Genomic DNA, 23,637 nt, shown 5'->3' with positions numbered 1-23,637 from the left:
ACCAAAAATAAAATAAAAAAAAACCAAAAACAGCCCCCCCCCAAAAAAAAACAAAAACAGAAAAACAAGAGATCCCTAAGAGAGAGAGAGAGAGAAAAATAAAATAAATAGAGAGAACCTGTCTTATACCAGCACCCTGAGGTTGTCCTCTGACCTCTGCATGCGCACCGGGACACACACTCATAAGCTCATAAGCACACAAACTATACACACATACAAATAATAAAACAACCAAAAAAAAAAAAACACCCAAACTTTTATTTAAAGGAGGGTTTCTAGGAAAGGAATTATTGTACTTTTGAACTTGAGTAGCTCGTGGGGCGCCCTTCTAGTCTGACAGGGCTAAGGAGGGCCTGACAGTGCCCAGGACTCCCTCTGGAGTAAGTCCTAGCTACAGACAGGGTTTTAGGGTCCAGGCTTTGGAGCCTTTCTCAGATTTGCACAGGATCAAGGCATTCTGTGTGGGAAGATGGTTACAGAACCCAGACACCCTCCAGAGGACCAAGCTAGGCAGCAGCTCAGAAATGAGACTTCCTGAAAGGGACTGTCTGCTTCAAGAGAAGTCCCACAGGGAGGGGAGAGCAGGCCAGGCTGGCTGGTCTTTACGAAGAACTACTTCTCACCTCTACCTCTAGGCTGAGCTTTCTCCATAGCAGCAGGAAGCAAGGTCATCAGGGGACAGTGAAGTTCTGTCTTGCCTCCCCCATGCAAGGCTGGTTCCCAAGAATGGCCATTGTGGGCCAAATGAAACACTGAGTTTCCAATCTTGTCAGCAGGATGGGGCTGGCTGGAGGTGTTTGGCTTTGGAGTTAGTTGACTTGACTACATGCCAAACTGCTGAAGGAACTTGAGCCTACAGATGCAGACTAATGACCCATTGCCAGCTTGGAAATAGTGCTCCTGCCCTGTGGTCATGGGAGGGCATGCATTGAGTACCCTCCAGGGAGGTGGGCTTGGCAGAGACAAGACTGCCTCCGGCTGCACACCGGGAAACTGTAAGACAATAGAGACTGTTTCCAGGGAACTGCTGAAGAGTGGGTCATTTGAAGTCAGGATGAGCCTTGCCTGGGGTCACTCCAACATCCTCATCTCACCCAATGGAATGGTGGCACAGGCCTGTCCAAGTGCCCCGTATGTCCCTGAATGAGTGAAGAAACAAATGAGGTACTGGAGCACTCAAAGGCAAGCAGAAAGTTCTGTGACTCTAACCCTCATGCTGAGATATCCAGCCTCCTTAGAAAAGTTCATTTCAATGTCCTCTGGGCCTGGGTTTTACCAAAGCTATCCCAGATGTCTGGGTCCAAAACCAAGAGCAGTCTTTGGCCAACCATAACCATGGACCACAGTCCTCACGCCATCTCTGTCAGTAGATTCATGAGACCCTGGCCAGGACGGGCCGCACTCCCACTGCACCATATCTACCTCTGACTGTGCTGGTCTTGGCTAGTCATTGGGACCCTGGGCCACAGGCGGAGTCAGGGGCATCCTCAACCACCCAGCGCAGAGGGCAGCACCAAGCAGCAGGTCGAAAGTCAAAGCCAAGGCTTGCTTATGAACACCAGCTTTGCTGAGAGCATTAGGGCCATCCTCACTAGTGCAAGCTTGTTTTGGTTCCTTCATTAGGACAGGCACCTGTCTTACCTGGTCAGCCAAGGAACCAGAGCTTTGTCACACGTAATCCAGAATCTCTGTTTCCATCTCATTTTCACTCCCATCTGAAGGCTTGAACTCCTCTTCTTCTTCTTCCTCCTCCTCCTCCCCAGATTCGAACATCATCTGCCCTTTTGCCCCATCAGCCTTCTCCGGGCTGGAGAAGAGCGCTGCACCAGAAGGAAACAAGGCTGCCTGTAGCCTAGTGCAGGCTTCCTGGTGGCCCCAGCCTATTTACAATGGCAGGTACTTGGGCTCAAATATGAGAGAAGCTACTGTGAAAAGTATGGCTCTGGTCAGGGGAAGGAGTTGGGATATGCAATGCAGGGCAATGGGCCACAGAACCCCATGACCTCCCTGCCCTGGACCCCAGTGTCAGAATACCTACTTCTGGCAGCCTCAGCAGCAGGATACGGGCTCCTAAGCTAGACTCTGGCTCCCAGGCTTCCCTCCCAGCAAGACAATGTTAAAAGTGGGTGCTATTTCCCAGGAATGAGACCCAGGCCTCCCTTCACCACACGTGGCTCTCACCAGGCCTCTTGGAGCGGATGGTGTGCAGGATCATGAGAGACATGGTGTCCCTCAGGTGGTCTGTGGTCTTGGGGAGGCACCACCCATCACGCTCCGTGCAAAGAGTTTCTGTCCCATCATTACGGTGGATGATATTCTGCAACCTGCAGGCAGAGAAGGCTGAATGAGTAAGTCCCAGGGCAGGACTCTGTGGGTGGGGGTTCATAGGATGGAGTCTCAGGCAGGGCTCCACATGGGGAAGCTCAATAAGAGTCCCAGGCTGGGTAGGCACAGGACAGGACAGAGTTCCAGCCCAAGTGCCTGTAGATGGGAGGCTTGCAGTATACAGGGTCCCAAGGTGGGCCTCTGTAGATGGTATTCCATAGAATAAAGTTCCATGGGAAGCATCACAGGGCCCAGAGTGGGTCTGCTCACAGGTGTTGGTGAGCTGTTCTGACAGAGGTTTCAGAGGGAGAAGCACAGTGCCTCTGATGAAAGTCTCAGAACGACAGATAATGAACAGCACGCAGGATGGTCCCAGCTGGTTTCTTAACCTATGTGGTCTCTGGACCTTCCTCAACTCCAACCTGTGCATAAAGCTAGGTGTGTGCCCATGTAGATTTTTCTGGTAGGAATTGGACTTTCCCCAGATCTCACATGCTGGTGCCCCATCCCTGCTTTTTAAAAATATTTTATGTTAGTTATTTATTGGGGGGGGGGGAGAATGGGCACACCAGGGTCTCTAGCCACTGCAAACTCCAGACATATATGCCACCTTGTACATCTAGCTTACATGGGTGCTGGGGAACTGAACCTGGGTCCTTAGGCTTTCAGAAAACTTAACCACTAAGCCATTTTCTCTCCAGCCCCCGAACCTGCTTTTTTGTTGTTGTTGCTGTTTTTATTTTTCAAGGTAGAGTTTCACTCTGGCCCAGGCTGACCTGGAATTCACTAGTCTCAGCTAGCTACAGGTTTTTTAAAAGCAGGGTTGGAAGCCGGGCATGGTGGTGCACGCCTTTAATCACAGCACTTGGGAAGCAGAGGTAGGAGGATCGCCATGAGTTTGAGGCCACCCTGAGACTACACAGTGAATTCCAGGTCAGCCTGGGCTAGAGTGAGACCCTGCCTTGAAAAAAAAAAAAAAACACCTGTAGTTGAGGCTACAGTGAATTATTCCAGCTTGTCCTGGGCTAATATGAGACCCTACCTTGGTGGGGGGTGGGGGAATGGGGAAGGGACGATGACCCGGACCTGGTTAAGAACAAGTGGGCCGAAGACATCCAGGATTCAATCATCCCAGGATTAGGAACCAAAGCATACTCTTAGGTAGACAATGGTAGAGAGGCACAAAGACACAAGAGCAAAAGCAATTTCTATAGCCAACAAGACTGCATTCTACAGGGCACACATGTAGCAGGATCTCTGGGCTACAACCAACTCCCAGGGGCCAAGTATTGTTGCTGAGAGTACAGTTTGACAAGAAGGGCAAGAGCTGCAGAAAATACCGGTCCTGAGCCATTTCCCACCACTGTCTAGAACATCCCGGCCACTCAGTGGCTCCGGAGCCCTCGAGTACGTACTCTTCCACGTTCAAATCACACAGCTGATAGAACATCTGTCGGTAGGGTGGCAGGGACCCCTCCCGGAAGATGTAAACAGAGTCCTGGGGAAGGGTGGGGAACAGAATGGGACAGTTAGATGGTGCCCTAGGGACTAGTAGCATTGTGGACATCAATACTGTAGCTCTTGTGTGTGGGGGGGAGTCTCTCCGAGGAGCTGGTTAGCTACAAAGACCAGGATGGGCAGGCAGGCAGAGGCTGGAGAGCAGATGTGGAAAAAGCAAGCTGTCACACCTCAGGAGGTTCTGGGAGGACAGATGAGGCAGCAGGCCCTCCAGGGGTGCCACTGGGAAGCCCCTTAGATTACAGGGGGGCCTGGCACCTGCCTGTGCTTATCTCTGCTTCCCTGAGCCTGCCTCAGCAACAGCTACCAGTCAAGTCACTCTATATTCCCCTGCATGCTCCTTTGCCCACTTTTAGGGGAGAAGGCAGGGTTTAATGAGCATCATTTTCTCTCCTCCCCACTTGGAGTACAGCTCTAAGAGTAAGAGACAGCTGACTGAAAAAGCTCTTAGGAAAAGGACAATTGCTTAGGCTGATATGGTCACTCCTCATTGTAAAGACAGCCAAACTCTGGAAATGTGGGGAAGCACAGAGGACAGCTATATCCCTCACATCACCTGTCTCAACTATACTTACACTACCTTAGACAGGGGTTCTAGGGTGGGAGGCACATCTGCGAGGCCTCTCCCAGCATAGCGTGGCCATCACAGGAGTCTGAGCGTGGGACAGTTTTGTAGTGTGCCTTCTACTGTTACATAATGGTAACTGATGAAAATGTGAGCCCGTGAGGGTCCTGGGCCAGCTCATAGCAGTGCCTCAGATCATGTGGATTGGCCCAAACTGTCACATACATGTGCTTGTGACAAAGCACTCCAGGACTCAGTGGGGCCCAGGCTTACACAGCTGCCGGTATAAGACTTTCCTTTCCAGAACTTGTCACCACTTCTGTACTGATGAACCTATGTCCCCATAGCCTCTGGATAGAGGGCACCTAAAGACTCTCTTTTCCTGGAGGGTCCTGAAGGTGGACACACCTACATTAAGGCCCCTTCCCAGTGTCACCTACAAGTGCCCATCCCCACAAAGGAGGCACCTCACTCCCACCCATGGCTTTTCCCCTAGAGCTCAATGGCACCCACCTTGAGCTTGTACTTATTGGAGATCAATTTCCGTGGGCCAGCTGTCCCTGATGGGCCCAGGCCCTGCTTCAGATCACTCATGGTGACAAGCTGGTTGGCTGCATGGGGGCAAAGCAGCACTTTGGCATACAGTGGGTAGGGACCACCCTGTCTGCCCACCTGTAACCACACCCCTTAGCCCCATGGAGAAATGGCCAACAGAGCCCTGGATTAACAGGTCCACCTTGCTGTCCAGATGACCCCCTCCCTTGGAGGTGTCCTGATGCAGAGGGGACCTGGCCACTTACACGTCTTCTTGACGGTGATGGGAAGGCTGTAGTTGTAGGTGCTGCGCTTCGCTTTGACAGGCATATCCCTGGAGCCGTAACCTATAGGCAAGGGCAGAGAGTCACAGGCAAGTGGGTGCCAGGACCATCTAGCCAACAGCTAGGCTTTACCTTAAGGCAGGACCTGATTCACAAGGTCACCAGCTCTCTAGAAAGGCAACCCAGTTGCCATCTGCCACCCACTGGAAGGAGTGGCACATCTGCACTTCCCATAATGGCTGGGCACTATGCTCTCGGGAGGTCTTCCAGCCATCCTGAGCTTAGGTACTTAGTAGGAACATGCTACAGGACACTGACGGACTGCTCGGAAACTGGAGGGCCAGCAGCAGAGCCAGCTGGCACTTCCACTTCCAAGGTGTTGTGTCCCATCAACTCTCATCTTGGGATAGAGGGTAGGAAGTATCTGTAGCCTCTCCCTAGGAATAGACTGCTACAGAAGAGTACTAGAAATGGGAAGATACAGAAGAGAAGGATGGAAAGCAAAGCATTCATTTCTACCATATTTCATTCCACAACGGATTCTGAAGTCAAGGACTTGATAAATTTTGGCTTCTGTGTGTTTCCGGGGATCATAGCCAAATCGAATCCACAGGCTTCTCCATGGGCCTGTTATCTGGAGATAGAAAAGATTCAAGCATGAGGTGGGGCCAAGGCCCAGGACTTTTTGTCCCTGGTGGGGGATGACTACTACAATGAGGCCAGAGCCCCACCCCTGCCAGGAGAGCTGGGGACATGGCTTTAGACTCCCACCCAGTTGTCACTAAGAGGTTCTGCCCACTTGGACAGGTTACCTGGCCTTTCCAAGCCTTGATCTATCCATCAGAAAGATGGCAACAGCACCTTTTCTGAGGTTCTGTGAGGGGGAAGAGACATCACGAGCCTCTACCAGCTACTGATGCAATGTGACAACTGTCCTGGTACACGGATGTCTTCTGTCCCTGCAGAGCACTGCTGAAGGACTGAGAAGCCAATGTTTTGTGACTTTCCAGAGACTAGGTACAATAGGACAAAAGGGACAAAGCCCTGTTGTGCTCCCTACCACCTGCATCAACTGCCATCGTCACAATTTATGCTATCTCCCCTAATGCTCTGCCTAGAGACTTTGGCAGGTAGGGCCTTTTCCTTCTGCACCTTCAAAAACCTCTGTACCACCACCCTATGTCCACCCTCTCCTGGACCAAGTCAAAGGGGCCCTCACTTAGAGGGCCCCACTCTGGTGAGGAGTTGGAGGAGGGGTTGTCTGGAACCTCTGGCAGCTCTGCCATTTGCTGGCTGTAAGTCTTTATGTGGTATGTCATTTCACCACCCTAGTCTGGGCTTTTCCTTAGAGACAAGAAGACACTATTTACTGCCATCTCTAGGGAGGACTAGTGGATGAGATGTGCAGTCTTACCTAGTGCCTGGTCCTTAGAAGATTCTCACTACACGGTTATTTGATAACACCTACTCCCTTACCACAACTTGGATAATTACTCAATCTTAATGTTATACAAATAGGGTTAGAAACATTGTTAGAAGGTTGTAGAATGCACCATAGACTCAGCAAGCTAGAAACCTTTCAAAAGGCTGCTTCAGAGTACCAGGATAGGAGACAGGTCTGTCTGTTCTTGCTATGGCTCTAAGATGTCACATCAGGGATCATGGACTGCACTGGTAGAACCAAGGTGGGAGAGGCTACCTGCCACTTACCATGTAATAGGCCATATAAGGAAGCAAGATCTTGAGCTTGTCAGGGTGGATACTGATGTTAGACTTGACAGCATTTCGTGACCAGATAGGACGGAGGTCAAAGAGCTGGGGAAGGCCAAGGGCAAAGGCTGAGATAAGCACCAACAGCTTCTGGCTCTCCTGCACCCACCTCTCTAGCACATCTGGGCCCTAGCAGGCTCTTCTAGAGGAGTCCATGGGGGAAAGGGGCTTAACAAGCTGGGCTGGGCCTCTGGAACCCAACTGTACCCACCAAGTCATCCATCACTCCTTCCTCCCTTTCTCTGCTTCCTCACAAGCATGGATTCTCCATCTCTCATGAGCCCAGTGCAATTGTGTGGAGGTCCTAACATGAACAAGAAGCTCACGGTCCCTGTTCTCACTCAGCTCACAGTGCAGTACAAAAGGGCTGAGAGGACACGTGCTAGAATCCTGTGTCACAGCACAAGTGGCCACAGAGAGTGCAATCTCCTGGTGACTACTGGGGATTCAGTAATTCTATGAAGGATGCCATCCGCTTCAACAAGGGAAGCCAGCTTTAGCCCACTGGGTGTGCCTCACTGAGAACTTGGCATTTAGGCCTGTGGGTCCAACAAGAGCCCAACCACTGTCTCTTACCAAATGCATCCAGAGAGGAGACACAGTACCCTACCACAAGACTCCAGCTCTACCCAGGGTAAGGCACCAGATCTTACATATGTCCACAGGCCATGGGTTTGTTACAAATATACAAAGGCCTGCTAGATCCCAACTCCATACGTGAGCTATACCCCAACAATTCACACACTTCTTTGCTACCCTAAATAGACCTTTCAAGAATTCTACAAAGCATTTTTGTAGTACTAGGGATTGAATAAAGGGACACAAACATTCTAGACAATGGTTTACCAATGTGCTATATCCCCAGTCCTCTTTTCACTTCTTGAGACGAGGTCTTACCAAGTTGCCTAGGCTGGCCTGCAACTTGGAGTATTTCTGTCTCTGTCTCCCAAGTGGCCAGGATTACAAGCCTGTACCATCAGGCTCATCTGCTGACATGGCTTTCAGATGTGACATGTAGAGGTGAGAAATTTCCCTGTCCTAATGAGCCAGATTTAGGAAAGCAATTACAGCCACCCAATGGTGTTACAGGACAGAAGCACACAGCATCTATGGAAAGGTGGCCTGGAGGGCTAGACAGGACCTGCCACTCACCTTCCTCAGCTCCTCTTCCACTTCCTGATCTATGGGGTTGGTGCAGGCCTTCTTCCATGTCTGCACTGCGGCCTCCAAAGGCTGCACAGGCACCTCAGGGTCCTCAAAGTTGACAAAGATGGCATTGTGGGGGCGCCGGGCCCGACTCAGCCCAATCAGGTTCTCACTTGAGATGGGAGGATTGTGATAGCCTTCCCTGGGGATAGAGAGAGGTGGTGAGGGAAGACATACAGGCCTGCTCAGGCAGGCAGGGAGTCCAGTAGGTCTGACACGGCAGCAGCACAAACTTCTGTGTGACAGGATCTCAGAGCTGTCTGCTCAAAGCGCATGTGCTCTCAGGCTGACCACAGGAAAAGAAAAGAGGGTTATAACTGCATGTGGTGATTCAGAAAAGCTCTGTGGTCCTGAAGGAGGCAAGGCCCAAAGTCCCAGACGCTGGTGAGTGGGAAAAGGCACCAGTCACAAGGCCAGCCTCCTGAATGTAACTGTACGTTGCACTGGTAGCCTCATCCAGCCAATGAAAGTTGGGAGTTTAAACTAGGCTCACTCGCTGGAAATAATGACATCAGCAAAGGCATAGCTACACACAGAAACCTGTTAGCTGTTACTGTGGATAATGATGACAGCTACATTCACTGATATTGACTTCACATGACTCACTTGTTTAATTCTCAAAATGATCCTACAAGGAAGGAGTTTCTGAGGAAATAATTGAGGTTCCATTGGAATTTGTAAACAGCTAAAAACAGCATGTGCAGTTAAAAACTGCCCTGATAGGCTGGGCGTGGTGGCACATGCCTTTAATCCCAGCACTCGGGAGGCAGAGATAGGAGGATCGCCATTGAGTTTGAGGCCACCGAGACTCCATAGTGAATTCCAGGTCAGCATTCCAGGCTACAGTGAGACCCTACCTCGAAAACCACCCCCCAAAAAAATCCTGCAATGAAAATGTTGAAAAGATGCAGGGAGACTAGCACCAAGAAGCCCCATGTGCCAGCCTCACCTTCAGCAGCTTGTTACACATGGGCTCTGCTTCCCCAGCCCACACCGTTGAAGTGCATTTTATATACACCCTGGACATCATACAATTGCATCCAGGTAGCCACTCCTTTTCATTTGTTTCCCTTTTACCTATTCAACTTGTTTTTTGTTTTTGTTTTTTGAGGTAGGGTTTCACTCCAGCCCAGGTTGACTTGGAATTCACTATGTCATCTCAGGGTGTCCTTGAACTTGTAGTGATCCTACCTCGTCCTCTCAAGTGCTTGGATTAAAGGCATGTGCCACCAAGCCCAGCTAAAAAATATATTTTAAAATATTTTATTTATTTGAGAGAAAGAGAAAGGAAGAAAAGAGAGAGAGAAAGAAAGAATAGGTACACCAGGGCCTCTAGCCACTGCAATCGAACTCCAGATGCATGTGCCACCTTGTGCATCTGGCTTATGTGGGTACTGGGGTATCAAACCTGGGTCCTTGAGCTTTGCTGGCAAATGCTTTAACCACTAAGCTATCCCTCCCGCCCTAAAAAAATATTTTTTATTTATTCATATGCAAGGAGAGAGAAAGAGAATGGGTGCACCAGGGCCTCTTGCTACTCTAAATGAACTCCAGGTGAATGCACCACATATATGGAAGAATAGAACTCAGTCCAGCAGGATTTGCAAGCATGCATCTTTAACTGCTGAGACATTTCCCCAGCCTGGCCCCCTTTTTTTGCCTAGTTTTTCCTTTTTATCTTCTTTTTTTGGAGGGGGAGGTTCAAGGTAGGTATCATTCTAGCCCAGGCTGATCTGGAATTCACTGTGTAGTTTCAGGGTGGCCTCAAACTCATGGCAATCCTCCTACCTCTGCCTCCCGAGTGCTGGATGAAAGGCATGCACCACCATGCCTGGCTATTTTAACCTATTTTTAAAAAGTCTACTATGTAGCTAGGCTGGTCTTGAACTCCTGGACTCAAGCAGTCTTCCATAGGTAACTAGCCTCTCCTGGGCCAACAGGCCTATGCCAACTTGCCTAATTCTGACTTTACCTTGTTTTTCCTTATTTTCTTCCTTTCTTTTTCAGGTAGGGCCTTACTCTAGCCCAAGATCACTCATTCTGTAGCCCCAGGCTGGCCTCAATTCATGGGATTAAAGGTATGTGCCATCATGCTTGGCTTTACCCTGTTTTAAAAAATACTTTATTTAATTGAGAGAGAAAGAGGAAGATGCAGATAGAGAGAGAAGAATGGGCATGCTAGAACCTCCAGCTACTGCAGACAAACTCCAGATGCATGTGCCACCTTGTGCATCTGGCTTACGTGGGCACTGGGAAATTAAACCTGGGTCCTTAGGCTTTGCAGGCAAGCACCTTAACAGCTAAACCACTTCTCCAGCCCTGTACCCTGTTTTTTTACACAAGTACAGACTATGTGCACACTTAGGAAGAGTGGCAGGTAGCTTCATACATGAAACAGTTAAGTGTGTGCCTCAGTGAGGAACCACTCCTAGCAAGTACGTTAGCCTGCTTTCAAAGACCCTCCCTGAGCACCCTGACACCCAAGAAGGAAAGCCAGACAAGAGGAGCAGAAGAGCGGAGTAGCTGCCTATGCTTGTCACTGCAGGGAAAGGGTCCCATGGCTGTCTCTGCTGCCCATCGCCAGACTCTGGCTGGAGTCTGTCTATCACAGTGATTCTAAGTTTGTAGAGAATTGTTGGTTGGGGTCATTGGGTAGCAAATCACAAAATTAGCAGGCCCAACCTGGGGACTACCCTGAGGAGCAGACAGTGCTTGACATCCTGCCAGCCTCCCCTGAGCAACCTCAGCCTGTGGGAAGCTCAACCTCCACAAATGAAGGAAGGCTGGCCAAGCACAAAAATCAATAGTGCCCTGGGAAGAAAGGCAGGTTCTTTCCATGTGCTGGGAACCCAATTAATCATATGAGAAGGAAAAGGGTCACATCTGTGAGCCCAAGGGCAGCTGGCCCTCCTCCTGACCTACCTACCCCAGCACAGCCCAGAGGGTGCTCTACTTTCTTCTGTGGCATTTTGCTTCTGACTACAATACAATACAATTAAATTACTACAATACAAAATACAATTAAATTCCTGTAAATAAGTTGCTGGGGTGGCACTTTCAGAAATATGTAACTTTAAAGCAATGCCTGGGGCACTGTCTGATTCCTGAAGTGTCTTTTTTTTCTTTCCTCCCTCTCCCCACCCCCCTCTATGTGATGTATATGTCTTTTTTCCCCCCTCTTCTGGAGGCAGGATCTTACTCTGTAGCCCAGGCCTTGACTTTCGGATCCTTCTGCCTCAACCACCTGGGTACTAGAATTATAGGAGTATGCCACTAGGCACAGAAATTATTTTTTTGATTTTTATTTATTTGTGTATGCGCATGTGCATGTGTGTGTTGGCAGAATGTTAAGCCCTGTGTCCAGGTGCACAAGGGGCTCTTGCCACTGCACATAAATACCTGACAGGCTTTATGTGGGTGCTGGGGGATTGAACCCAGGCAGAGAGGCTTTGCAAGCCAGCTCCTTTAACTTTTGTGCCATCTCCCCAGCCCATATACTATTTTTGAGACAGTTTATGTTGCCCAGACTAGCCCCAAATTCTTAGGACCAAATGATTGTCCTGCCTTAGCCTCTGCACTTCACAGTACTTTTCAAAGCAGAGATCACTGTGCCTCTTAGGGTGAGACCTAAACCTGCTGTCACAGTCTAGAGGCCTTACTCCTAATGGCCCCTGGCCGTGGAGCTGCCACCTCCCACGCTAGAAACTTGGTCTGGAATGTTCTCCTGGAATCTTTGCCTGTCTAGCTCTATCAATCAGGTGTCAGCATCTGCTGTCAGCTCCTTGGAAAGTTTCTGCCCTCCCGCCCCTCCAGAGATAACCATTCTGGGCACATCTTCCAGACATTTCCAGGTTTCTGCTCTCACACTACCATTTATTTTTATGCCACAGAATGTTTTAGCACCTGCCCTTTTCACAGGGCAAGGTACCCAGAGTGTGCCAGGTCGCATTCAGAGCCCAATATTCTGAGGCTGCTCCAATTCGGCTCTAGAAGCATTACCAACTACGGGCTATCTTCCGAGATGCTTTGTTATCTGTTGGTGCTATCTTACCTCCCAGAGCTTCTTTCACTAGACCCACAAATACGGCCATGGTTCTCTCAGGCCAGGCCACGAGGTCACGGCAGGGAGCAAAGCCAGACAAATCGCTGCCTTTGGGAAGCACACTATAAAGTGAGAAATCCTGTCTTTGTGTGTATAGTTTTATTATTTATTTTATTTATTTGACAGGCAGAGAAAGAGAGAGAGAATATAGGTGTGCCAAGGCCTCCAGCCACTGCAAAAGAGCTCCAGATACATGCACTACCTTGCACAACTGGCTTATGTGGGTTCTTGGGGAATGGAACCTGGGTTGTTTGGCTTTGTAGGTAAGCACCTTAACTGCTAAGCCATCTCTGCAGCCCTATGTACATAATTTTTAAAAAGTGCTAAGTGTGGTGGCTCACACCTATAATGTCAGTACTGGGGAGACTGAGGCAGAAGACTACATATGTTTGAGGCGAACTACATACTGAGTTCTAGGACAGCCTGGACTAGAATCAGATCCTGTCTCATTTCCATGTGATCTCATCTCTGTTTGTAAAATGGGGGTAACAGAACTCAGCAAATCACTAGAGGGCTGAGACAAAATGCAAGCCTGGCACATCCCCACAGCTGGTGACTATTTTTAGTCTCAAACTGGGTATGTGCAAAATCATTTTATTCCATACTATTCAATCTTGGCTTTTCTACAAAGGAAATCCTTTTTCTTCATATGACTGTGTGAGTGGCTTCAGGTGAAAACCGACATTTGCCTTTTCAACCATCCTCAGAGGTGCTAATTCTGTCCAGATTGTCTACATCACAACACTCATATCACATGAGCTACATGTGTTCCTGTTCGGGCTTTTCACAACCCTCAGTGCAGGAAAAGCCATGATTCTGAGACTCCATCCTCAAGCATTTGTCTTCCAGTAGGGACAGGGCACAGAACACAGCCTGGTGCACAGAGATCAAAGGTCCAGGAAGAGGAATGCCAGCTTAAGGGGATGAGACCAGAAGATGGATGGGGGACAGATGACCTCAGAAGCAAACTCCAGTCAATGTGGGCAGATTGGGAAGTGGCAAATAATAGAGAAATGGCTGAGGTTCTACAGGAAGATGCCCAAAGAAAGAATGGATTAGAGACAGCATGGACCTTCTACCAGGGACAGGAGCAGTGAGGTCATGAGGAACACAAGGGCTGGGGTCAGAGTGTAATGTTCATGAGTGTTATTTTTTAGGTAGTAATACCATTGCTGGCATGATACATCATGGCTGGTCAGCAATGACCAGGGGAAGAAATCAAAAAGACCATTTCTCAGAAGGAACCCTCATGTCTCCTAGCCAAGTTCTCTGGGCTTCAAGGGTTTCTGAGAATGAAGCCAGTCTGGTGAGCAACAGGCTACTGCTTCCAAAGGGCTTATTTGGTGCAAAGGACAGACAGGTGTGTTTTAAATTGAACCCTGACAGCTCAGCAGAGTACAACTACAATTACCACATCTTACAGACAGTAACCTGAGGGTGACAGGGTGGCACAGTATAGCCTTGAATCTAGGCCTTTTGGCTGCAAGGTCACTGCCACTGCGATGCTGCCTCGGGGACTCGGGTGGGTGCTTACCGGTGCTGCGCCTCGGGGCGATAGTAGTAGTCCACCGGGGTGTCCAGCCGGGAAAAGATGGGCGGGGGGATGTAGAGTGGCAGCTCCTGGTGGAAGAAGTCCTCCTTCTCAGGCTTGAGCATGAGCACTTTGTCATACATCGACACGTGCCTGCCACCCTCTTCTGTGTGCACTGCCAAGTACTGGAAGTCAGACATTCCTGGAAAGAGAGGTGGCAGAGGGTGGACACCATGAGCAGGGACATTCTCATATGGGATCTGGAGGCTCAGTAATGACACTCAAATCTGACGCTGGCACAAATCGGTTCAGTAAGAGTGACTTGGGGAAAGCTAAAGGACAGCAGGATGGAGTGCAGGTGTGCTTTTCAAAGCAGAGCATACGCACACACCAATGGGTCCCTGCTACACATGGCTGGGATGCAGTGTTTCCACTGTGCTCCGGGACCAGGTGCTGGTGGTCCAGGGCCACACTGTGCAGCAGGGAGCTGGCTCAGTTAGAGAAAAATGTAATCTATCATATTTTAGGAACCGTTTTGTTCCAGAAAGGACAGCCCTTGTTGGTTAACACCCCATTCCACCAGGATGACTGACACCAATGCCCAGTCCAACATTAGCTTTCTTTGCCATTTCTTCTTTCCCTCCCCTCCCCCATTCCCTGCTCCCCAAGGCCAAGGGGGAGATAGTAGTACTGGAGAGAAGGCAAATAAGAACAAGATTATATATATACGGAGTAAATATTACTAATAAGCTATCCAGAAGAATAACAATAATAAAGAAGGAAAAGAAGCCAGCGGGGCTTAAGCAGACACAATTCCAAAGAACACACTGCCTTTGACACTGTCTCCCAGCTCCCACTTTCCTGCCTCCTCCCTGCCGTTCCCCATAAGCAGCAAATCTGACCGAGGATACCACAGAAGATACCCACTTCAAAGGAACATAAAATTCTGTGGAACTGTGGATAACTGGGAAGATTTAGAGGGACGAGATCAGCAGGAATCAAGACTGAGGAGGGACACAGCACAGTGGCACAATCCTAACAATTTGGAAGGATGACTTGAGCCTCAAAGTTCAAGAAAAGTTTGGGAGAAGGTTCCAAGTCACTGAGATCTCAGATTGAAGGTCTGCTTATCAGTTTGACCTGGCCCACTCACTGGTTTTACTTAAAATTGGGAGATTTCTCATAGAACTCTAGATTCCCAGTTTATCTTGAGTGAAGGTTTGGCATGACTACTGTGGGAGTAACTGCTTTAGGATTGGATTTGAGGCCCACTCCACGAGAGGAAATTCATGCTTGGTGCTGAAAGCCTAGTCAAAAGCCTGTGGCTAGAGAGGTCAGTGGATGTAGGAGGGAAGGAATTACTATTATCTATCTGGCTAAATGGTTATGTTATGCCTATCAGATTACCCTCTAAATATTTATACTTATGCCCACACATTAGTACTGCTCTCATCTTTGGTCAGAGACACTTCTTTCTGCAAAGGGCAGTGATTACCAGGGAGATTAAAAACTCATCAAAGTGTTGAGAATAAGTGACTTGTGTGTGCTCAGCCCTAACCAGGACATCTATAACCCCTTCTAAGGCTCAGAGAACACTGTGGAAGAGGAGGCAGAAAGGAGGTAACAGCCAGAGTATGGAGAGGAGTGCTGTGGGACATGACATGGTGACGTGAACTCACAGTTACTGTCATTACCTGACAGGATTGGGCCCACCAACATTCCTGCATGGATGCTAGAGGAGCTCATGAGGCTCACACACCTCTTTGAGGAGCTATCAACAGTTAATGATGCTGGAGCAGTCACTGTGAAGTTCCCATGTTTTGGTAAATAACCCCTCACACATATTCATGTAAGCAACCCTAATTAAACTCAGCAGGTTACCAAAAAGAACATTAAACTAGAAGTGGGACTAACTGGGAAGAAAGGGGTTCAACAGCAGAAGGAGGGGGACAAGAGAAAGTATAAGGGAGTGAATATGATCAAAATACATTATAGAAGCTGGGCATGGTGGCACATGCTTTTAATACCAGCATTTGGGAGGCAGAGGTAGGAGGATCACTGTGAGTTTGAGGTCACTGTGAGACTATGTAGTTAATTCCAGGTCAGCTTGGGCTAGAGCAAGACCCTACCTTGAAAAAACCAAAAAAAGTTATAGGGCTAGAGAGATGGCTCAGTGGTCAAGGAGCTTGCCTACAAAGCCTAGAGACCTGAGGTCAATATCCCAGTAGCTGCATGCATCTGGAGTTTGTTTACAGTGGCAAGAGGCCCTAGCATTCCCATTCTCTCTCTTTCTATCAGCCTCTTTCCCTCTCAAATAAATAAATAAAAACCATTTATATATCATATATATAAACTGTCAAAAAATAAAATAAGTTTAAAATAATGTATTTATTTTATTTGAAAGAAAGAAGCAGAGGGGAGAGTGACAGTGAGACAGAAAATGGGCTCACCAGGGACTTTAGCCCCTGCAAACAAACTCCAGACACATGCACCACCTTGTGCATCTGGCTAACATGGGTACTGGCAAATCGAACCTGGGTCTTTAGGCTTCACAGACAAGTGCCTTAACTGCTAAGCCATCCCTCCAGCCCCCAAAATAAAATACAGTAAAAAAAAAAAAAAAAAAAGGGCACATAAGATTGAATGGCAGAATGTTGGGACTGCTGGCTAGAGAGAAGAAAAGCTGCCTCTACAGTGAGGCCCGGGCATATCCTAGCCCACTTCCCACGTGCTCCACAGCAGGCCCTGAAATAACCCAACACCACTAGAAACGTCACAATTACCCTGAAATTTGTAAATGGTAGAGACGACTCCAAGGATATCCAAGTCAAACGTGACCTGAGGTTGGGCGTCAGCCCCCAGCATGGCACTTTGCCGCCTGGTCCTCTTCCTGATGCGGAGCAGCAGGCTGCTGGTACTGAAGCGGTTAGCACACACAGGGTGGCAGTACGGATCCTTGGGCCGGAAGTAGAGCTCCAACCTCTTCGTGGGGTCTGCAAAGATCTGCAGGAAGATGGAGAGAGATGGAAGAAAGCAGTGAGCAGCTAAGTACCCATCACAGAGCTGCTCTTCTCTGCAAAGCCTGACTGACAGTGAACTTATGTTCTATTCCAAGCTTTAAATCCCCCAAAACTCATTTTTGTGTATGTATGCATGTGTGGTGTGTGTAAACATGTGGGTGCATATGTACAAATGTGTGCACGTAGAGGCCTGACGCTGACATTAGGGCTCACCTGCACTCAATTTATTTTATTGAGGCACTCAGGCCCCAGAGCTTGCCAATTCAGCTAGCCAGCTTACTCCAGGGGTTCCCTGTTTCCACCTTACAGATGCTGGCATTACAGGTTGCCACCATGCCCTGCTGGCATTTACATGGGTGCTGAGGATCCAAATCCTGGTTCTTATGCTCGCACGTTGTTGCAGTCAGGTTCGCAATGCTGGTAGAAATCACCCAACCAAGAGCAGCTTGTGGGGAAAAAGAGGCTTGTTTTGGCTTACAGGCTCGAGGGGAAGCGCCACGATGGCAGGGGAAAATGATGGCATGAGCAGAGAGTGGACATCACCCCTGGCCAACATAAGGTGGACCATAGCAACAGGGGAGTGTGCCAAGCACTGGCAAGGGGAAACTGGCTATAACACCCATAAGCCCACCCCCAACAGCACACTGCCTCCAGGAGGCTTTAATTTCCAATTGCCATCAGCTGGAGAGACTAGCATTCAAAATACCTAAGTTTATAGGGGACACCTGACTCAAACCACCACACACGTCAAGTGAACCACCTCCCTAGCCCACAAACTCATTTTCAATCTTTTATTTATTTATTTTTGGGGAAAGAGACAGAGGCAGATATATATAGAGAAGGGCATGCCAGGGCCTCCAGCCACTACAAATGAACTTCAGACATATATATCACGTTGTGTCTCTGGCTTACATGGACACTGGGGAAGTGAACCTGGGTCCTTAGGCTTTGCAGGCAAGCACCTTAATTGCTAAGCCGTCTCTCCAGCCCTGTAAACTTATTATTTGTTTTGTTTTGTTTGGTTTTTTGAGGTAGGGTCTCACTCTAGCCCAGGCTGACCTGGAATTCACTATGTAGTCTCAGGGTGGCCTCGAACTCACGGTGATCCTCCTACCTCTGCCTCCCAAGTGCTGGGATTAAAGGCATGCGCCACCACGCCCGGCAACTTATTATTTAAAATCCTAGTGTCTCAGTGTTTATCATCTCTCAAGTGTCTCTTCAGTGTGGGGCATGATACATAGGTGGTACTCAAGAGACAAGTAGAATGAAAGAATGGGATTGGAGACATGGCTCAGTAGTTTAGGCACTTGCTTGCAAATTCCTCAGTACCCACGTAAAGCCAGATGTACAGAGTGGTGTATGCAGTGGCAGGAGGCACTGGCACATCCTCCACCTCCCTGCTTGCAAACATATATATATATAATTTTTGTTTGTGTTTTTCAAGATAGGGTCTCACCCTGGTCCAGGCTGACCTGGAATTCACTGTGTAATCTCAGGGTGGCCTTGAACTCACGGTGATCCTCCTGCCTCTGCCTCCCGAGTGCTGGGATTAAAGGCGTGCACCACCTCGCCTGGCTCAATAAATATATTTTTAAAAAGAAAGAATGAAGAAGGTTCTTCCCCAGCATCACTATAGTTGGGTACAGATTATCCTTGAGTTTACAGAGATCAGGATTCTATCAAAGCAATTAAGTAAGTCAGTATAAAATAAGAAAGACGGTTAACCATTAAAGCAATTGCCTGAGAAGCCTAAGGACCCATGTCTGACTCTCCAGATCCCACATCAGCCACATGCAAGGTGACACAAGTACAAGGTCACCCATGCACACAAGGTGGCACACATGTCTGGAGTTCAATGGCAGTGGCTGGAGGCCCTGACATGCCAATTTTCTCTTTCTCATTAAAAAATAAAATTTAAAAACATAACAAAGATGTGAAAAATGAAGTGATGAGTTTTTCAACATTCCTAGAAAGGATGAGGAGGCAGCTCAGATTTGAGCCAGGTGGGAGTTCGAGCCCCTGTCTTACCATTGTAGGGACTGTTTAGCCTAACCTTTAACTTTTTTTTAAAACTTTTTGCAAGCAAAGAGAGGGAGAATGGGCACTCCAGGGCCTCTAGCCACTACAAACAAATTCCAGATATATGTGCCACATATGCATCTGGCTTTATATGGGTACTGAGGAACTGAGCCTGGGTCATTAGGCTTTGTGGCCAAGCATTTTAACCAGTGAGCCATCTCTCTGGTCCCCCTTTTAAGTTTAATTTTTTGCAAGCAGGAGTGAGTGACAGAAAGAGAGAGAGGAAGGGAGGGAAAGAATTGGTGTGCCAGAGCCTCTAGCCACTGCAAATGAACTCCAGATGCATGCACCACTCTGCATATGGCTTTACATTGGTACTGGGGAATCAAACCCGGGTCATTAGGCTTTCCAAGCAAGCACCTTAACTGCTGAGTCATCTCTCCAGCTCCCTAGCATAACCTTTTTATTTGTTCCCTTGTCTTGAAAATGGAAATAAAAATGTTATCTAGTTCACTAGACTGTGTGTAAGAAGTCATTTACATATTTGACAAATTCTTTTAGAACTAGGCACTTACATGCATGTTAGGACTAAGGAAATCAATAAGAGAGATCCCAGCATTCAGGGAGTTTACATCCTTGGGGCCAAGGAGCTAAGAGAGCCTATATATGAAATTTCAGGTTGGAAGTAACAGGATAAGGAAGAAGCCAGGGATATAGGCCACTTAGGTTGAGACATTCAGGGAAGAAAAAAAAAAAAAAAAAAAACTCTCTAAATGAAAAAAAAAAAAGTTCAGGCTGGGGCGATGGCTCAGTGGATAAAGGTACCTGCTTGCAATGCATGCAGGCCCGGGTTTGATTTCCTAGTACCCACATAAAGCCAGATACAAAAACTATCACATGTGGGCTGGAGAGATGGCTTAGCGGTTAAGCGCTTGCCTGTGAAGCCTAAGGACCCCAGTTCGAGGCTCGGTTCCCCAGGTCCCACGTTAGCCAGACGCACAAGGGGGCGCAAGCGTCTGGAGTTCGTTTGCAGAGGCTGGAAGCCCTGGCGCGCCCATTCTCTCTCTCTCCCTCTGTTTTTCTGTGTCTGTCGCTCTCAAATAAAAACAAACAAACAACAACAAAAAAAAAAAAACTAGCACATGTATTTGGAGTTTGTTTGCAGGAGCAAGAGGCCCTGACACACCCATACTCTGTCCCTATACGTGAAGGGAAAACATATTTCAAGATCTGACACAGGTAAATACACACAGCCTTATTCCAGCCCCCATACTTGCTACTTGGCCGTTTGTTTCCTTGTAAATGCATATGACAGTCTCCACCCTGGTATGTTACAAAGAGGATGAAAATGTCAGTGAGGCAGCTACAGCATGCCTGATAGAGTGATGGCTAATTTTTTTTTGGGGGGGGGCGTAGTGGCGTGTGCATGTTGCATATGTACAGCGTATGCCAAGGTGTGAGGCCTGAGTGCTGTGTGGAGGCCACACTAGAAAGCCAGTAACCTACTCTACACCACTTTTCTGTGTTGGTTCCTTGAAAAAAGTCTCTTACTTACTGGTTTTGGGTCAAACTCGCTGACCAGCAGACCCCAGGTTTTCTCTTGTCTCCACCCCCAACCTCAGGACTAGGGTTACAAACATGAGCAGCCACGCCCAGCTTTTTAAGTGGGTGCTGAGACCGAACTCGGGTCCTCATGCTTACGCTACACACTTACCCACTGAGCCATCATTCCAAAACTCTAAGGATAACACTTTTTTTTCAAGGTAGGTTCTCGCTCTAGTCCAGGCTCATCTGAAACTCACTCTGTCGTCCCAGGCTGCCCTCGAACTCACAGCCAAACTCCTTCCTCTGCCTCCTAAGTGCTAGGTGGAACTAAAGGCACGCACCACCACGCCCGGCTCAATATCCCTTTTTGTTGTTTTTGTCGTCATCGTGTTTTCTTTTTTTTTTTTTTAAGAGGTAGGGTCTCACTCTAGCTCAGGCTAACCTGGAATTCACTATGGAGTCTCAGGCTGACCTCGAACTCACAAAGATCCTCCTGCCTCTGCCTCCCGAGTCCTGGGATTAAAGGCGTGCGCTACCACGCCGGACTTAATACCACTTGTAACACCAACTACAGGTCAGGCAAAAGTTCTTCTTCTCACCTGAACCTCGGTTTGCAACAAGGATAAAGCATTACACCACACCCTGCGCGCTTGGCACAGTGGCCTAGCATGCGGTTCATGCTTGAAGATAGAATGGAAAAAAGCCCCCATGGCCCCTCCTACAACTTAAGTTCCGTTCCCCCAGGGAAGCAAAACCCGTCCACTCCAGACGATAAGGGATGCTAAGCATTGTCCACGGGTCATTCAAACTCTCGGTTGCCAAGGAAACCACTCCCCGCCGGGTTGGTCCCGCCTCTTCGGCCTGAGTCCAGGAGACTCGGTCCCTCCACCCGTGGTCCCAGATCCTTACTCTAGAGACGCCTTCCTCGCCGCCCAGCGTTGGCAGCATCTTGGCCACGTTACGCACAACACCCGGGTACTCCACGCACACCAACCGCCGATCGCGCCGCAGCTCCACAGGGATGGCGGCCTTCGAACCCGCGTCCACCGCCTCCGCCGCCATCTTTCCCCGCCCGGCTTTGGCCCTGCGCGGTCCGCTCCTCAAAAAGTTCCCTGAGGACACGCCTCGGTGGTTCCGAGAAGGAATCGTTCCGGGATCTTCACTACCCCCGACTCCTTAAATCCCTGGGTTTAGAAAAACTCGAAGGCCTCAGGGCTCAAACGTCCGAGCGGAACCGCCATGGATTTGACGGGACACAAGAATCCGAGATTTTTGTTTAAAATGAAGGGGATTGAGCTGAGGGGCGGAGCAAGAGCTTCACTCTCCCATCAGCCAGCCTGACGGGGGAAGTAGCCAATACGGAGGCAGAATGTGGGCGGACCCTCCCAGAGATTCTGTCCAATAATAGTTGGAGGGCTTGTCCCCAGACTTCCGGCCGGCTCCTGTTGTCGGAAAGTGCTGTGGTTTCCGGTGCTCACCAATCGGTTTCTGCGAAGCTTGGGATCGAATCTGAAGAACGTGATTTCTTTTTCTTTCTTTATTTTTAATTAATTAATTTATTTATGTGTGTGTGTGAGAGAGAGAATGGGTACACCAGGGCCTCCAGCTACTGCAAACGAACTTCAGACACTTGCACCACCTTGTGCATCTGGGTAACGTGGGTCCTGGGGAATCGAACCGGGATTCTTTGGCTTTGCAGACAAACACCTTCACCGCTAAGCCATCTCTCCAGCACTCTTTTTCCTTAAGAAAATTATTTGGGCTGGAGAGATAGTTCAGACGTGTTTTTTGTTTTTCGAGGGAGGTTGTCACTCTAGCCCAAGCTAACCTGGAACTCTGGCTGGCCTCGAACTCTCGATGCTCCTCCTACCTCTGCCTCCCGAGTGCTGGGATTAAAGCGTCCAGGTTGGTTCAGCGTTTTAAAGGCACTTGCTGACAACACCTGTCAGCCCAGTACCCACGTAAAGCCAGGTGCACCCGGTGGCGCATGCGTCTGGAGTTTGCTGTGGCAGGAGGCCTTGGCACCCCCATCTCAAATAAATAAAAATATCTAACAAGTTATTTATTTAGTTGTGTGTGGGCGTGCCTGTGGAAGACAGAAAAACTTCGAGTTGCCTGTGCTGTACTTGCTTGTGACATGGTCTCCTGCCGTTACAAACTAAAAGTAAATGTCAGAGCTTCAGATTTCCTGAGTCCGCCTCCCATCGTCTTAGGTGTGTTGTGACAACACATGCATGTGCCACTTTGTATCGCGCTTTCAGTGGTTGCTGGGGAATTGAGCCCTGGCAGCCCGGCTTTGCAAGCAAGGGCTTTTAACAAACACTGAGCCGTCTTGAAAGGCCCAGAAATACTATCACGCTCCAAAGGGAGCTTAAGCGGGCCCGCCCCTGCATACCTCAAACTCCAGGCTTTACTCTCTGTTGAAAGCAAGTAAAGAATCCCTCTTCTCATTATATCAGAGCCCACTCCTAATATAAAACTAGGTAAAAAGGGCATGAGATAGCTCTCAAGGATGGGAAATGAGTAATAAAGTAAACCACTTATTTGGTTTCTGTAAATAGCCTGCACCATAAGCCTTAATAACGCGCACTGTAAGCCTTAGTAGCCTGCACCATAAGCCGTAGCAGCCTGCCTCAGACCACCAAGGTCATAGGAGACTGATACCACACTCTGCTACCCCCACCCAAGGACCTGCGCAAATGCTGACCTCCAAGGTCATAGGAGACTGATACCACACTCTGCTACTCCCACCCAAGGACCTGCGCAAATGCTGACCTCCAAGGTCATAAGAGACTGATTGGTCCACGAGGGGCTTGAACAAATTAAACTAATTGGCTTAGAAACTATGGAGTGGCACAAACTGACTGGCTCGCACCCCGTGGGCTCCTGATATTAAAAAAATGATTGGTCTAATGCACAGGCTTTGTTAGAAACCCTATAAAAACTGTCCCATTCCTGCATTTGGGACTTTGCAGTCCTCTACCCCTGTGCGGTGTACGACTGTGGGCCCCAGTGTGCTTGGAATAAAATCCTCTTGCAGTTTGCATCAAGACCGCTTCTCGTGAGTGATTTGGGGTGTCGCCATATCCGGGCAGAGCGTGGGGTCCTCATTTTGGGGGTCTTACAGTCTCCCTATCAAAAAGTCAGGATTTCTAGCCGCCCTTGAGACACAGAGGTAGGTGTGAAGGAACTGTGTGCTAAGTGGTTCGCCTACATCC

General features: G+C 48.7%; 1 protein-coding gene across 1 annotated transcript; it reads right to left on the bottom strand.

Annotated features, from left to right (window-relative positions):
* Nucleotides 1–238: 238 nt before the first annotated feature.
* On the bottom strand, nt 239–21,705 carry Gtf3c5 (general transcription factor IIIC subunit 5). The gene is made up of 12 exons (XM_004654045.2): nt 21,329–21,705; nt 16,619–16,838; nt 13,839–14,037; nt 8,149–8,344; nt 6,937–7,041; nt 5,746–5,860; nt 5,209–5,289; nt 4,922–5,019; nt 3,741–3,823; nt 2,182–2,324; nt 1,642–1,820; nt 239–1,139 (listed from the first exon to the last, which is right to left on the bottom strand). Exons 1-11 carry the CDS (start codon nt 21,479–21,481, stop codon nt 1,669–1,671), a joined length of 1,545 nt encoding a protein of 514 aa, XP_004654102.1. The 5' UTR covers nt 21,482–21,705; the 3' UTR covers nt 239–1,139; nt 1,642–1,668.
* Nucleotides 21,706–23,637: the final 1,932 nt, after the last annotated feature.

This window comes from Jaculus jaculus, chromosome 1 (genome assembly GCF_020740685.1).
Source record: "Jaculus jaculus isolate mJacJac1 chromosome 1, mJacJac1.mat.Y.cur, whole genome shotgun sequence".
NCBI classification, from domain to species: domain Eukaryota; kingdom Metazoa; phylum Chordata; class Mammalia; order Rodentia; family Dipodidae; genus Jaculus; species Jaculus jaculus.
Note: the sequence above shows the minus strand (reverse complement) of the source record. Positions and strands in the feature narration are given on the sequence as shown.